Source organism: Anomalospiza imberbis, chromosome 3, assembly GCF_031753505.1.
Source record: "Anomalospiza imberbis isolate Cuckoo-Finch-1a 21T00152 chromosome 3, ASM3175350v1, whole genome shotgun sequence".
Classification (NCBI taxonomy): Eukaryota; Metazoa; Chordata; class Aves; order Passeriformes; family Viduidae; genus Anomalospiza; species Anomalospiza imberbis.
Window position 1 is genome coordinate 49,989,672 of NC_089683.1, and position 16,553 is coordinate 50,006,224.

General features: G+C 41.2%; 2 protein-coding genes across 2 annotated transcripts in view; one reads left to right on the top strand and one right to left on the bottom strand.

The window, feature by feature from the left end:
- Nucleotides 1–16,553, bottom strand: part of MCM9 (minichromosome maintenance 9 homologous recombination repair factor) — a 47,980-nt gene that overhangs the window by 16,914 nt on the left and 14,513 nt on the right. The window lies entirely within an intron of this gene.
- ASF1A (anti-silencing function 1A histone chaperone) lies at nt 578–11,546 on the top strand. Its single transcript, XM_068184332.1, has 4 exons — nt 578–964; nt 4,417–4,532; nt 8,998–9,174; nt 11,034–11,546. The coding sequence occupies exons 1-4, from the start codon at nt 856–858 to the stop codon at nt 11,244–11,246; spliced, it is 615 nt and encodes a 204-aa protein (XP_068040433.1). The 5' UTR covers nt 578–855; the 3' UTR covers nt 11,247–11,546.

Below are 16,553 nucleotides of genomic sequence, written 5' to 3' on the forward strand. Positions count from 1 at the left end.
AAACCTCATCAATTTTAATAAAAGTTATTGTGGCAGGCAGGGTATACATAGTCCCATAAGTTATACGCCAGCAATTGAAATAAAGTCGCATCTTAGGACTTAATTCTTTATTTTTAATAAAATCTTTGCAAGGCAACAGCTTTCGAACTAAGCTAGAGTCCCTCTTGGTCATGACTGGAGAACTGACTAGTTGTGTGGTAAGATCTTTCCTCCCGATTTTCCCCTTGCCTGGATTTTAATGCACACAGAAGAAAGGAGGGGGAAAAAAAGAAAAAAAGAAAAAAGAAAAAAAAATGGAGGAAGAGAAGAGATAAGCTCTCAGTACTTTTCCGGGAAATCAGAGAAGCAGATGTTCCGCGTCTCCCTCAACCGCGCCCGGATCATCTCCCGCCCTGGCCCTGGCCCCGCCCCTGGCCCCGCCCCCGGCCCCGCCCCCGGCCCTTTGGCGGGTGCTGGCGGCCGTTGCCGGCGCGCGCCGGGCGGGGGCGCTGCGGCGGGGGCGGCGCGGGGCGGGCGCGCGCGGAGGCCGCTCTGGCCGGCGCTCGGTGCCCGCCGTGCCCGCGGAGGGAGGGCCCTCGCCCGGCGAGTGGCCAATCCGGGCGGGCGCTGGCGGCGAGCAGGGGCAGAATGGGCTGTTAGTTGAGCGAAATAGGGAAAGCGGCGAACAGTGTGGAGCGTTCCCGGTGTAAATAAAAGGGGGGGCGAAAAAAAAAAAAAAAGTTTGTGGAAGTCGCCGCCCTGCAGCCTCGCTCGGGCAGCGGCGCGGGGGCTTGTGCGGTGCGGGAGCCCGGCACGGAGGACTTTAGTGCGCGGCGTTAAGACGCTCTGCCTATTGTTTGTGTTTTTTTCCAAAATATGGCAAAGGTTCAGGTGAACAATGTAGTGGTGTTGGATAATCCTTCTCCTTTCTACAATCCTTTCCAGTTCGAAATCACATTCGAGTGCATAGAGGACCTGTCTGAAGGTGAGTAGAATTTTTCTCCCGATTCGGAATTTGCAACCCTGGGCTCTGAGCTCGGGGCATTTAAGGCTTAAACTTTGCACAGGCCTGCGCCTACAATTTAACAGTCTCTCCACCTCGGCCGCATCGCCGTGCCGAGCCGAGGGGATGTGCCGGCCGGGCGAGGGGATGTGCCGCTCCCGCCGAGCCCGGCGCTGGGGAAAGTTGGCGGTGTCCGCCCGCTCTGGGCGCCGAGCCGGGCCCGCCGCCTCTCCCCGCCATCGGCGAGGCGGCGAGCTGCCTCAAGTTGCGAGGAACTTGTTAGAGTGGAGGTAGCCATGTTGCCAGCTTTGTGTGTGCGTGGGGGGAGCGAGCGGGAGACAGGAGGGTTGAACCGGGCTCGGCAGCCGCGCATCCCCGCCGGCACACGGGATGCTGCGTGTTTAGACCCGGCGGTACTCGAAACGCGGAAAACGCTCCGCGGGGATGTGTTTCGATGGCCTTGTGCTCCATTTTAATTAAAAAAAAAAAAAAAAAATTAAAATCACGGTGGGAGGTAGGGGCGGGCTGACTGGCTGGCCCCGCATGCCGGCAGCAGTCGGCCGCGCTAGGTGCGCGGAGTCGGGGGCACGGCTCGGAGGGGAGCGCTGGCTGCGGGAGACCCCGCCGGGGGGGAGGGGGCCGCCCGGCTGCCACTATTTTTGGAAGTCACTCGAAAGTTACCGGCAGCCGCCAGCGGGTGGGGGATGGCCCCAACCTTGCTGCCTCACGCGGACCCCCGTTTGAGCCGGGGCCGCCGCCGCGCTCCCGCCTTCCCCCGAGTCGGGCGGGCAGCGAGCCGCCCTCGCCCCGGCCGCGCTCCGCAGCGCCGCCCCCCGGGCGGCCGCGGGACGCGCCCCGAGAGGCCGCGCGTCGCCCCGCGGGCGGGAGTTTCGAACGGCTCGGGGCGAGGGAAGGGATGCGGGGCGCTCGCGCCCGCCGGCGGGCCGGGGAGCGGCTCCTGCCCCGACAGCAGGAGGAGGCCGCCCAGCTGGGCTGCCTGTGAGTGGGAGGGGACGCTGCCTGGCCGGCACTCGGCGGAGCCCAGCGCCGCCTGCTCGCCAGAGAGCCCCGCGGGCGGAGGGGCGAGGGCAGGGCTGAGGAGGAGGAGAGTTGCGTGCTGTCCTGGCTAAGGTGCCCTGGCAGGCTCGCTATCGCTGCGGTTTAACTCGCTTCACCCCGCCTGCCTCTGCAGCAGCGCGTACTCGTGCGTGCCGGCAGGATGGTGACAGCGCGGGGAGGGAGGGACGGCCGCCGTGGCGGGAACTTCAGAGGAAGTCTCGCCTGAGCCAGGGTTTCCAGTAGGCCTCCGCACACTGTCTCCTGCCTTCTTGCTACTGACCGACGCAGCAGCTGGAGCTGTGCTCCATACCCCGCCACGCTGCTGGCTCTGGATCTCTCCGGTCAGCCTGCCTCATAAGAGGTGCAGCATCGGACCCCCTCCGTGGCAACTGCTGTGGCAGTGCCCGTCATAGGGGCTCTGTGCAATATGTTAGGGTTTTCCTTCCAGTTGTGCATGGCTGTATGTGATGTGCTCCTCACACTCAGGGTTTATGTTAAAGTTAATCTGGACAGTCGTGATGAGAAGAATTATAGATGGTCCAATGCAAAATTCTCAGCTCCTTTCCCCCACCAACATGCAAGTTAGACTACAGGATAAATTAGGGATGAGCATTACTATCTTCCACATTTAAAAATAAGATTATTCACAGCCATTGTATACTTGTTGAAAAGTCATTGCCTTAACTCTCCTATGTTAATACGTCTGTTTACTGTGCTGTTTTCAGCCCGTCCTCTGCAACACTGATTCTAAAATCCATTAACTCCAAGCCCTCTCTTTCTCAAAGCTGTTCTGTATCAACATACTTAAATAACATTTAAAATTCATTTTAAAATGCCGAGTTTTAGTACTAAATACTGTGAGTTGTTTAGAGTAAGTTTTACACTGTTCTAGAATAATGGCACAGGATGGCGTGACAGTCTTAAGCAGTTTAGCCTAAAAGTCCTCACTTCTTGTAAGTAGTAATTTGTCCTCAGATGCAGAAAAGAAAGTTCTTTAATTATCCTGGATGAGTACCCTGCAATACTAGCAACAGCTTCATGCTTAAAAGGTAAATAAAACCTCTGATACAGTACCTGGGAAACTGTGCTGTGTTGTACAGAGGAGTAAAATCCCTTCCCGAGCTCTGTTTATTATGGTAGTTAAACCTGCAAAACTTGCACTAATGGTAAACAAAATAAGGAGAATTCACTAATGGGGAAAGAGATTTGCAGTCTTAAAGCAGTCAGTTTCTGTTCCAAGTGCTATTTTTTTTTCTATGCTTAAATTCCACTCCTGCATCCAGAAAGCATGAAGCAGACCTTTGGATTTTGCCAAGTGTGCTAATCAAGTTAATGTAATAGCTCACAGGTTTGTGCTTTTGCACAAGCAAACAATGCATCATTTTTCATAAGGGGGAAAAAAATAAATACACCATGTAAGTTTATAAGGTACAGTTCTGAAACAACAGCTTAATTAAGAAAAGAAGTGTTATAATTTTTTGTCACTGTGTTTTTTTTTTTCCTCTTGTTTTAATAACCCCAAAATCTGTCTTGCAAGATTAGTTTCATATGTGTGAATAATACTGGTTTTTGAATCAAAAAGGGAAGGTGAAAAGCTGACCCAGGAAGAGCTAATTTGGGCTAATTTGCGGTTTCAACTTTAAAACATCTGTGGGGAAGAGGCTGAGTTAGAAAAAAATGAATTGTAATAAATATTGGGGTTTAGTGCATGACTTTAAGAAGCAAAATGCTACACTGATTTTTTTTTTGCCTATAATTCCATTTCAAGATGTAGATAAGATGCAATCATCACTATCTTTAAGAATATGATCATGTCATGTTATCATAATTTTATGTACTTCCCAGGTAACACAAGTGACATATGAAGGAATGGGGGCATACAGTTAGTGTGTCTGGAGCTTATCCAGTGGGTTTCTTACTCAATTAACTACTTTCCTTGATCTGTGTAATTTAAGCTGTGAGGTGTGTATGTGGAAGGTGGGAATTTTGGTTTTGGGAGTCAGTATTCAAGGATGTGATGATTTATAGGCATCACCCCTCTGCTGCTGCCATTCTGACAGACTTTTGAGAAGATGCTCAACACAGCTCCCAGTTAGTAAAGGGGCCCTGTTCTCTGTATAAATTTTGGAAATTAACCTCACTGTGAAAATAGAGGGATTCCTGGGATACAACTGACTAGAGAAAGTGGGATGATCTGGTTCATGAAGACAGGGTCACGCATCGCTAAATTTTTCTGATGAAGACAGGTCCTTGTTATTTTAGGCTTGTTGCCAAAGAAGTAGTTTTAGGCTATACAAAACTGTAGATGGGCAAGAGTGGAAGACCCCCTAACTGTAATGATAAATAATGTTTGGTTCTTTTTCTTTTTTATGTAGATTTGGAATGGAAAATAATTTATGTGGGTTCAGCTGAAAGTGAAGAGTATGATCAGGTGTTAGACTCTGTTTTAGTTGGACCTGTTCCTGCAGGCAGACACATGTTTGTATTTCAGGTAAGTTTGATTTAACCCTTTCTAAAAGTTGTGCTAATTTATTTAGGGATAACTGTATCAAACTAAGAGGCACTTGAAAAATACTGGTAAAAAAAATGCAGTGAGCTCCTCAGGTATGATATACTTTCCTTTAAACTCTGTTCTTGAGCTTGTACTTCTTGCCCCTGATACTTCTTGGTTGTATTTTTTATTTGTGGTATCAATAATAACTGATAAAAGCACAGTTCCCATAGCTACTGATAATTTTAACCAGTCTGGTTCATAATCAGCAGTACCAGTTGCCTGGTTTACACCAGCACTATCAGGCTCACCTCTTCTGCTGCTGGTGGCAGTTTCAGACTATCAGGAGCACTAGGTTAATGTAGACAACACCTTCAGAGGATCAGGCCAACAAACTAATTGTAAAATTAGTTCTTCTCAGCCAGAATAATCAAGAAGCTTGTTTCTGTTTGGCAGAACACATGGTCAACTGTGATGTTTGGCTAAGCATGCTAAATCATAACAAAATACAGTGATTTCTAAAATAAAGATAGAAATTCAGTGGTAAATGGGAGGTATTTAGGACACAAGTGTGTAGATTAAGACTGTGCAAAAAAGTTTGGAACATGAGACATAAAATACTGCTGTTAAAGCCAAAAGTTAATAAGGAATAACAAAGGAAAACAGGGAAAGAGCAACACTAAGATGACTTACTGGCCTAGACTTGTTTCTGTTTTAACTCATTGAGAAGTGGGGGGGAAAACCTGAAGTGGATTTGCCCAAATTTTTACAGAAGCTTTCTTTTGTTTGGGATAACTTATTTTGTGGTGGTGGAGTGTTTTTGTTTGTTTTTATTCAAAGCTATAATTTTTATTAAAACTAACATACTTTCTCTATGAAATACTAGAATTTTTTTTGGTAAACTGACAGCAAAATCCATTGGATAAAAAATCAGGTAGAAAGTGAGTATGTCTTATTGTATAAGAACTCCGCTATTTTCCCAAATACTATAAATTCACTTAACTAATGGCAAAGGCATGCTAAAGTATGAGCATTAAAGAACCCCAAAGTTCTGATGAGGTGCTGACTCCCTTATTTGTCATGGTTACTGTAACTGTTTTAAAATAATATCAATATTTGTCAGGTGATACTGATTAATCCTGTAAGTTCCAGGAAAGGTAGTTTCTTTGGCATTTGGGGGGGCATTTGTTTGTTTATTCTGGGCCTTTTTGTTTTGTTTTTTTCCTTAAAGAACAGGCTTAAGGAATAGGATTAGACTGAATGTTGCAGCATTTATCAACCACATACATGCAAATCAGTGTTGAAATGTTTCTTTTTGGTTTTGGAGCCAGGCCTAATTTTTCTATGCTACAAATAAAGCAGATGTGTAACAAATGCATCATTTATTAACAGTTTTTCCATTATCAAGCCATTGTAGCTTAGGGCATTAATTGGTCAGAAATAGGTGATCCTCTGTTGCTCTCAGAGGGGTTACATTGTGTTTGTATAGTGGAAAATTAGCTGGCATTTACATTTCTAATTTGAAGATGCACTGTTCTCAGTAAAAGGTCTGAAGATTCCTTGTTGATGGTGATGGGAAGGAGCAAGAAGCAGGTGCCTAAAAAAGGCACGTTTTGGCTGTATGATTAGGCAGGTCTCAAATAAAATTTACTGGTCTTGCAGTTTCTGTAGAATGGACTCAGCAATTGTATCTTGGTTATAAATGACACTACAGCTAAATTAGGAGACGTGTAGAGATTTTGCTTAGATTGGAGTAGGTCCTGTAAGGATTCCATCTGTTAAAATACACTTTTTATTTCTTACCCAACTATGGTTTGGTCTGAGTATATTACGTTCTGAAGGCTCTGGATTTCAGGTGAGGGTAGAATTTAGCATGTGTGTACACAGGAGACCACCAAAACCTAAAGTCCTGCAAAAGCCTTTGCTGATGACTTAAGCAATTTTATTCACCAAGCTGAAACAGCCTGGGATAATGAGAAAACAAGCAAGGGAAGGCAGGAGTGGGGCAAAGCACAGAACTGCAGGAGGCATGTGACACAAAGAAAAAAGATTGTGTTTGGGGGAAATAGCATAAGGAAAGGACCTTTGCAGAGGAGTATAAAATTTTCAGATAATCTTTTGTAGCTTTTTCTAGATAGGAAAATGGCTGAAATAGCAACTAAAATGGAGTACCACACAGATAGATTACCAAGGATGATAAAAATACCTTAGATGAAAAAAAGATGCGAATCAGGTTGGGAATTCAGCTTTACAGAAAGACGGACAATTATTGTGCTTTTCAGACTTACAAAAGCAGCTCTTTGTTTTAAAACCCCAAAACATTACCTTTAAAAAGGATTCAATAGTAAAGGCCCACAGCTTGGCCTATTTGTTTCTAAATCCCAAGATATACATAGTGAAACCTGATTCCTTCTTGACTCTCTTGGGAATTTATAATAAAATCACAGAAACTTCTTTTTGAGCGTATAAATGCATAAATAATTTACTATCCTTAAGTGTGCATATAACCTTTACTACCTACTCTGCAGCAATAGCTATGAGACTAAATATCATGTGGAAAAGCAAGATAATCCAAGGCAACATAAGGACTGATTTAATAAAATTCTTAAGTAATTTATAGCATAAGAATGGCATATTAAGACAGTGATTTTTATGCAAAAATTAATCTACTGCCTCTGCCCACCAAAATATCTGTCTGCAGATAATCTGCTTATTTATCATTTGGTCATACCAAGCTCTTATTTTTTTTTTTTTTTGACATCTGTGTATGATCTTTGGTTCCTGAGTAATTAAGAGGTTGACAAAACCAGGAAGTTGAAAATTTGAGAAAACTGTTTTAAACAGTTCAGTGTCTTTTTCATGCAACAAAACAATGCTTGAGCGATAAGTAGGATTAGAACAGAGTATTTCCTTGGGTTCAGAACTGCGTCATAGGATATTACAAGACAGAAAATGACAGTGGGAACCTGGAAGACTAAGATCCTAAATTAGAATGTGAATTGAGTTTAATGGGGAATTAAATTGAATATGGTTCTTCTGTTGCCCATTACTGTGGAATTTAAAGTGATCAGATAGTTCTGCGCACTTTTAGAACAAGAACTACTGAATTAAAGTAATGATTTAATCTGTGGCAGTTCTTGTGATTTCCTCTAGCTTCTGCATTTTTTCTGTTTCTTGGCCATCTTTTCCATTCCCCTATGCTAATTGTAAAGCTATTCAGTCATTTTCTATTTCCTTCATGGCTGGAGGAAGATGAGTTCTACCTGATTTCCTGGTTTCTTGTCCTCCCTTGGGTGTATTTCTACCTGAGAGGTCTGACTCATTCTTCTGTGAAGTGCCTACAGCTTCTCACAAAAAGCTAGACTAGTTTGAAGGCTTAGAACTGAAGTGGCAAAGAGTAGATGCCAATGCAGCATGAGCAGCAGCTTCCAAATTTCACCATGCTGAAGCATATCAATACTACAGAAAAGTAGGAATGAGAGGACATCAGGAATTAATTCATTCATCCTCTGTCTTTAGGCGAGGTTTGTTACACCCAAACCATCTGAACACACATTACTAATACCAACTTGTTCTCACAACATGGGTGTTCACTGTTGACTTCAGATCTTCGTGTGGAATTGTAAATATGAAGCTGTTTTAGTATGCCTGGATTGCTGTTACTTTAAATCCTGCAGCAGAATCAGGCATCACATTTTATCAATAGATATGGTAGTTAGGAGGCATTTTAAGGGACTGATGTTAACCACATTTTATGAGGCAAATTTTATTGATAAGTAACTGCAGAGCCATGGTAAGTAAGGAATTGAGGAAGATTATCAGTTGCATATTAATTAGGTTTGCATACTGGTAGAAAATGTTCAGGTGTCTTGGAGAGATGATGCAGTTAACTACATAAATTTTAATGAACATAGGTATTAGGAATGAGGCTAGAGAAAATACTTGATTGCTTCCCTAGAAATCTGTGGAACAGCTCAAAGCTTACCATAGCCCATCCCTTTTCTTGCTGAAATATAATTTGCAGTCTCTAGTTTTAAGGGTGTAGTCTTGTTAAGAGCACACATACAGACCAATTCAACCTTGAGGGTGTATGAGAAAATAATCTTGCTCTAATAAATTACCAAGATGGGCTGGAGAACTGTGGCACTTTAGAATTGGAATTATGTTGGTACCCCTATCTGAACAATGGTTCAGCTGATCATATATTTAAAAGGAGTTTTGGATCAAACCTGGCCAGTTGCCCATGAGAAATGTCAGCAAACAATTTTACTGTATTCCAATTCTGTCGTTAGAGGATGGTGTTCTAAATCTAGGGTTGATGTTGTGAAAGCAGTATATTTTCTGGTTAACTTGGAACAATTTTAAATATAGTCACTACTTAGCTGCTGAAACACACTACTTGAGATTCCCCTGCTAGGTAGGCATGTGCTATCAATTTTAATTTATCTTTCCCTTTCATATTTAGGCTGATGCACCTAACCCAGGGCTTATTCCAGATGCAGATGCAGTAGGTGTCACAGTTGTGCTAATTACATGCACTTACCGAGGTCAAGAATTTATTAGAGTCGGCTACTATGTAAACAATGAATATACTGAAACAGAACTGAGAGAGAATCCACCAGTAAAGCCAGATTTTTCTAAGGTAAGGCATGTTTTGTTTTAGTCGTGTATCAGAGGTATGCTTACAGAAAGAGGTTTTTAAGAAACAAACTGAAACCCTAAGTGATTTCATAAAGTGCATGGATTGAGGCATCAAATACCGGAAAATACTTGCGGGGGACAGACTATAAGTGCCATGTACTTGGCATAAATTTAGGTAATACTGAGAAGCCATCAAAAAATTTCCACCATCCTGAAGACTTGGCTGTACTTTCACACTGACTGTGAAATACACCATTGGATTTATCCCCACCTGCACCACTGTTTACAAAATGGCTCTGTTCTTTAGAAAAACAGAATGTTTTTTTCTAGGCCCATCAACCTGGAACTAAGTTGTAGATACTCATTTATTACAGTTGTTACTCAGCTGTTCTAGTGTCAGAGCTACAGTTTCTGCAAAACTTTAACAAACAAACTGAGGAATAAATTAGGTGTAAAATGAGAGAACATGGGTAGCCTGGTTGGATGTTTATCTGATAAATGTCTCATGTGGCAAAGGAAGTATACAGATAAAGTTATAAAAACATATATTCTTTATGGTGATAATTAAACCAGGACTAGAATTAAAAGATGAAATGAAATAGTATGTTTTTCTGTGCTTAACTTTATTTTCAGCGATCAGATACAAAAAAAAAGACTGTAAATGACAGTAAAGTTTGAGGATTCTTAAACTTTGGGTATGCTCCTTTCTTCTTTATTTCTTTCATTTAAAACATAACTTATTTGTTATGTTGGTTGTTAATGCCAAAATGGCAACTCCTATTAAGCACTTGAATTTAGAATGCCTTGAACTACTTATCTTCATTCTCTGTTTATATAAAAAGCTAGCTTTGCTGCTACGGAAGAGAACAGCAAAAGCAATCATAGGCTTGTATAGAGTCCTTAATGTGACTTAGGGACAAAATGGAAATTCACAAGTAGAAGGTTATTAAAGTGATTGATTAATTATTGGGTAATAAGCTCTACTAGGTTCTAAAAAATAAATGGTCTTTTTAGTTTGCATAAGGGGTCAGGAAATACTTAATGAGAGTACACTTTCTCGGAGAATAAAATCAAACCTTTCCTGTGATCAGTCTTAAATATCATAGTGAGTGTCCACTGGCTCTTAAGTTGCCATCCTTCAGGTAAGTATATATAATCTTTCACCCCTTTTCAAAATAAGGAGAAAATCAGCTTTTTTTTTTTTTTTTTTGCTGCATACATAAACAAATGCAACATGTTTTCAAAAGAAAATGAAGGCCAGCCATGAGAATAAGATAGATGACTAATCATGTCCACTGCCAGAGTGTTAGTATCTTCCAAATAGAAATGTTTTTTATTTTGAAACTTTAGTTGATAAATCCTCTTAGTGAAATCAGCCTAACATTTGGTAGTTTAAGAATAGGGTTGTACTTTTAAATGAAGATGAGAAGTTGATGGAATTGATAGGTATTGCAAATACCATAAAGTTGATGGAAAACTTCATGAAGTACTGTGGTTTGCAAAATCCTTGTGGGGGTAGAAGTTATTTGCTTTACTAAAAGATAGATAAAATAATAAACACTTGCACTTTACTTGCAGATCTCTTTCACAGCCTTGACCTTGTGGAACAGTTAAAATACTCTTGAGAAAGTGGTTATTTTGCTGAGGAGAATACTAGGGAAAATTAATAAGTGGTGTACTGTAAGCAAATTTCTGATCCATAGGTAGCAGCTATAGATTCACAGTGATGTGAATTCCCTTTTTAAACAAATTGTTTTACACAAACAAGGCTATAGGGACTAAAAAGAAAAAAATCTATATGTATATGAACTCCAGTTTTAGATGTACACATTACAATCCATGTATTTTCTTCTTTCCCAGCTTCAAAGGAATATTTTGGCATCTAATCCCAGAGTCACAAGATTCCACATTAACTGGGAGGACAACACTGAAAAACTGGAAGATGCAGAGAGCAGTAACCCAAATCTACAGTCCTTGCTTTCCACAGATGCATTACCTTCGGCATCAAAGGGGTGGTCAACATCAGAAAATTCACTAAATGTCATGTTAGAATCTCATATGGACTGCATGTGACTAACCACCATCCTTTTGGTACTGTATATGTGTTAAACTGTAAAAACAACCAGAACTATTTCCCTCAAATTCCATAAGTACATAGTTGAAGCAATGTGAAGAACTTGTTTTAAAACATCCTGTAGAGAAAGTTTATAAAAAAACAAACAACAAAAAAAAAAAAAAAAACCAGCAACACGCAAACAGTATTTGAGCAGATTGTGAAATATAAATACAACTATTTTTAAGTAATTGCCTTTCTTTTCTAATGTGTTATTCTATGTGGTCTAAACCAAACCTAATTAAAGTGTATGTATTCTCTCCCCTCCCCCTTTACTTTGTAAGCACTATTAAAAGCTAAAAAAAGTTTAAAAGCTAAAACATTCAGGCAAAATGAAGGAATAATGCCATGTCCTCATCTCTGCTATCCAGATTGCCAAATATAAAGTGCCCTTTAATAGCATCTTAAGAACAAAACTGTCATTAGATGAAGTGCAGAGAAAGAAAATATCTCTTAATAACAAAGTCCAAAAATGTCCTTTTGCTCTGAAAGCAGACAGCACAGTATAATTTTAGGTGCAAGCTTCTTTTCTTGTCAAGGCACATACTTGTTACTTAAAGCCTGCAAATTGAGATTTACCATCTGCTATCTTGGGTTTTAGGTTTTTTTTTTTTTTAATCTGCTGCTGCTGTTTAGTCAAACTGTGGTTTTGTTCAGGACAGTGTTTCATGTGGACTGGGGTGGGTACCTCAGGACAGAACCCTTTTTCAGACACCCTAATAGCATACACAAGTGGTTGGAAGGATGCAAGCAATTACTGGAAGATACTAAGCCTCAAAAGCAATAGTGTGAATATCCCAAATATGTTTTTCTGCAAGATTATTATGGATCAGTTCTGCAAGTTATTATGGATCACTGGTTAGTATGTTTATTTTCAGGCATGCTTTATTGTAGTCTTTTTCAGTAGTAGTAAGGAGTTTGGGTGTTTTCTTTCATTTTTTTGAAACACCTGGAGTTTTAAACTTCTCTGTTTTCTCTCTGGCCTTTAAAGCAATCCTGTTTACTAGTATAAACCCTGTTGTGGCAGGCATGACACACTCAAGAATACATTACTTGCCCTGAAGCCCTTGCAGTAAGACATTCCTATTACCTGAGGCATCCTTGAAGATAAAAGGGACTAAGCAGTAACCTATCAAGACTTAAGCCATTATTATGACACTTAAGAATTTAGTTATTCCTTCCAATCCTCAGTAGCCTTATTTATATTTACTGTGCCTGTATGTGCATTTAAATGCAATCCGTCATGCCAGATTACAGGAATATAGTTCTATTTACTAGTCACTGCCCAAATTATGAACCCTTGTATGTTCTGGGCCCTTCAAAAAAAGGTAGATTGATGATGATTGACAGTGTAGCTCTGAATAAATACAGAATGCTTTCTGTTCTTTCTGCATTCTCTAATGGGGATGAAGATGTCCCAGGCAGTGCCTCTGTCTTTCCACATCATTAGTGAAATTGTCTGCATTTCAAATGTGTGGTTTTGAAACTGGAAAGGAATGACCCGATCTGAATGTTTGTCTTGTAAGGCAACTCAGCAGTACTCATCTAGGGAACATGAATGAATTAATGAAATCCATTAATCTTTGGAGGCCTAGTTCTAATATGTGCTCTTAACAGTCTCTCTCTTAATTGTTAAAAGTGATCAGAAATCTAAAAATTTTAACATTCAGTGGTAGGACATAGCACAAAGAACTGGTTCCCTGAAGTAGCAGTTACTTCACTTGAGGGCTGAAATTCTGTGAACCTTATCTTTGATTATCAATTATATTGCAACTTTTAGGTCTGTAGTGACATTCTGAGATTTCTCATGCACTTTGTGTTCTACTTAAAAAAGTCTGTTTAGGATATCTCATAAATGTAAGCATGTAAATAACTTAGTTATCTGCTGAAGGATTGACAGGCTTGTGAAGTCTGCTTCAAATTAAGGCTACTGTAGTAGTATCTTAAACTCTTGCCTTTTTTGAATATTCAAATGAAAACGTGATCCAAGTACAAGCTGTAACCAGGATCCATCCCACTGGTAGCATGAAGGCTTTTTAGAAGCATATGCCACAAAGTGATGGAAGCAAACCATTACTGCTGCTACTGCAAAATCTACTGCAAAATCAACTACAAAATCTAGTCAGCAAGAGTATGTCACCCAGCAAACCGATTAATTTAGAGGAATGGAAAAGTAAAGCTCTGTTTTCAGTCTAAAAAGTCTAAGAAGTCATCTGTGCATGAGCACTTGGGTGCAATAAACTTCAGGCATGACTGTGGCAGGATGCTGCAGTAGAGTTTGGCACCACCTTACCTGATAAACTCATGTGGCATGGATAAACATGACCCACCACTAGCAGGGAAAATAATGCTGTGCTTGGTGAACATTGGTGACAAACAGCCCTACCTCATGATCTTTGCAAGATAAATGGCATTTCTATGGTTTTGGAGAGGCTGGGTGCCTCAGCTCTTTGCAGCTTTGTCCACATCTTAGCAATCCATGGCCCCTGCCTTCTGAATATCGCATTTCCTGACAAAATCACGTTCCAGAGATAGAGAATTTGAGGAACCAACTTCCAGTCCCTCAGAGACTTCAGGCAATATCACAGCACAAACTTAGTGGTATTAAAAGATAGAATGCATGTAGGGCATCTGTAAAGACTTGTCCCTGATCTCTGAATGTTTTAGAACAGCAGGTCTGTGCACATGACACAGACAACCAATGTTGACATCACAGCATTGCAATTTCAAGGTTGAAGATGTATTCACTTTGCCACAAACCTTTACTTGCAGAGGCCACCAAGATGCAAAGGAATGCTACAGATTCTGCTGACAGGACTGGTGATGTATCTCACTGTTTTTATCTCAGGCAGACCACTAAAAGACTGTCATTCATTATTCGTGTACAAAGAAGTAATCAGATCAGACAAGGTAACGTGGATGAAAAATGCGTGCGGTTTTCATGTCTAGCTTTAAAAAAAATCAGCTTATAGTCACTGATTTATTCAGGCATCACCTTCAATCTGAATTACTATGACGCTTCAATTTGAAGGAGGCAAAATGGTTCCAGCTCCATCAAAATGGAGACTAGTGAAATTTAATCTTTCTGGTGGCTTTACAAAGGTCCACTGAAAAAGCCAACCCTTGCTACCAGTCTTCAACAATGAAGCGACTCAGAACTTTACTACAATAACCACAGTAACTGGTGATCTGACAGTCCATTATTTTCTTTGGAGTGCCTCAGCTACTGGTTTTCTGGAAGTCAGCTCAGACTGAAAGGTAGCCACTTGTAGCTAGATTGATTGTCCACTGACATCTGAAAATGCTGATAGGAAGGAAAAGGGAAAAAACTCAAACGTGCTATGCATGTACACTCCTAGCAAATCCTCATTTATCAGAGATAGAAAAGGGCAAAGTTAACTAAATCTTCTTGCTTCTCTCTGGACAGCTGCAGATCCGTCACATACCTAACTACCCTACTCCTTATCCATCTGCAAGAGTACAGATGATCTAATTTATTTTGAGAGACACAGAAGTTTAGTCAGGAGATGAGGGGTAAATTGTTGCTGTGGTTGCTGGTTGGGGGGCTCTGCTAAGTGCCAGCCAGGAAGATGCAGCAAAACTGACAACTATGTGTAAGGGCTGGCAGTGTGTGTGGAACTCTTCTTCCTAGGCCCTTCTGTTTCTGTTTCCAGTTACAGTTCTGCTTCTTAACATGTACTTGGGCTTGTAGTGTGTGATACGAGAGCAGTGCTGAAGAAGATGTAATTTTTGGTCAGGCAAAAATGATAGAAGGAAGAGCCAGTTGGAGGCACTAGGAAGCCTTTCTTAAAGACAAACCCAAGGCTTCTACATGGAACTTAGGGGGTCATTTCAGGAGGAGACTGAGGGAGAATATATTTAAACATTTCCAACTTTAGGTAATGCAGTTTTGGAAGCATGGCTGGGTACTCACTGTCCATGGCCCGAGGGGTATGACTGCAGACAAGAGAAAGTCAGAGGAAAGAGGTCTGTGTGCTACACCAGATGCAAGAGACCACAGCAACATGTTACCCAGCAGCATTAAGAACTGGCAGAAACTTTTATGGAGTTCTTTGGTCTCCCTGCAAAACTCCCTTGGCCCCATGAGATACGGAGGCCAACCTTTCAAAATAAAGGTATCCTCCAGTTTGTCCTTTCTCACTAGGAGGGTGGGGCAGACCTACACTTACACAAACTGGAAAGAAGGACAGGCTTCACAGTACGGTAAAGGAAATGCTGAAGATATCTGTTACTCACCTAAAAATCAACTGCTTGAAATGCCTGTCATTTCAACAGCAGAATGAAAAAGTCTGATGAAGGCTGGCCTGGAGGTGTTAGAAGTATGTAAGACCTGAAACCTTCAGCCATGAAAAGATACTGTTCCTGAAGTATTTCCCATCCAAACTAACTATGGGCCTTCATATATGAAGATGTTTGAAAAAAACAAAAATTTTGAAGACATGTATCTCTTGGGCTAAATAATCTCTGTCATGCAGGTAGTCAAACTCAGGACATTTTGGAACAGCATTACTGAAAAGAAATTAAGGGAACTAAAGAAGAGATGGGACATTGTTACAGATGGAGCATGTATGACAATATTTGATCACAGCATCAAATTTCATTCCTTCAACAAGTTTAGTAGGCTTCCTATAGAGCTAAGGCCTTTTCAACTTGAGACCCAGATGTTGAAGGAACAACCAATGAAGCCATGCTCAAGAAAATATTTTCAGGTTACATACTGATAGAAAATACTTCAAATTCATGTACAATTACAAGTATTCAGGAAAACAATCCCATGGTAGTAGTGATGATCTGATAACAGTGATGACCTAAAGGCTGCATCTGCGTTAATAACTTTATGAGGGACAGGGTATGAATCCATGGTGGAAAATGGTTTCCTGGCACTACTTTAGCTTATGTCAACTAGGAAAGGCACAGGGACAGTTTGGAGATCTACACAGAGGGAAAAATATCTCCAGTTTCAGAGTCTTGCATACCTGAGGATACTGACACCATGTACTCTATTTATAACCACAGCTGGATGGCTCATGTCAGTGGCTTTGGATTGGTTTCTAATGGATCAGAAGAGAGACAGCTGTTAGCACCTGAAGCCTGCCTAGCATGGGAAAGCTTACCATGAATGAAGAAAAGGGGTGGTTTCCCCTTGAGTCAGTTCCCTTCAATGAAAAGAAAGGAAATCAGTAGCAAACTGCTGTTGGCATGATATGGACAGTGTTAAACATGGCAAAATACCAGCAAAAATGAAG

Coding starts and splice junctions, on each gene's coding strand:
- ASF1A (XM_068184332.1), top strand. CDS start 856: ATGGCAAAGGTTCAGGTGAACAATGTAGTGGTGTTGGATAATCCTTCT. Junction 965..4,416: donor CATAGAGGACCTGTCTGAAG/GTGAGTAGAATT, acceptor TTTTTTATGTAG/ATTTGGAATGGAAAATAATT. Junction 9,175..11,033: donor TAAAGCCAGATTTTTCTAAG/GTAAGGCATGTT, acceptor CTTCTTTCCCAG/CTTCAAAGGAATATTTTGGC.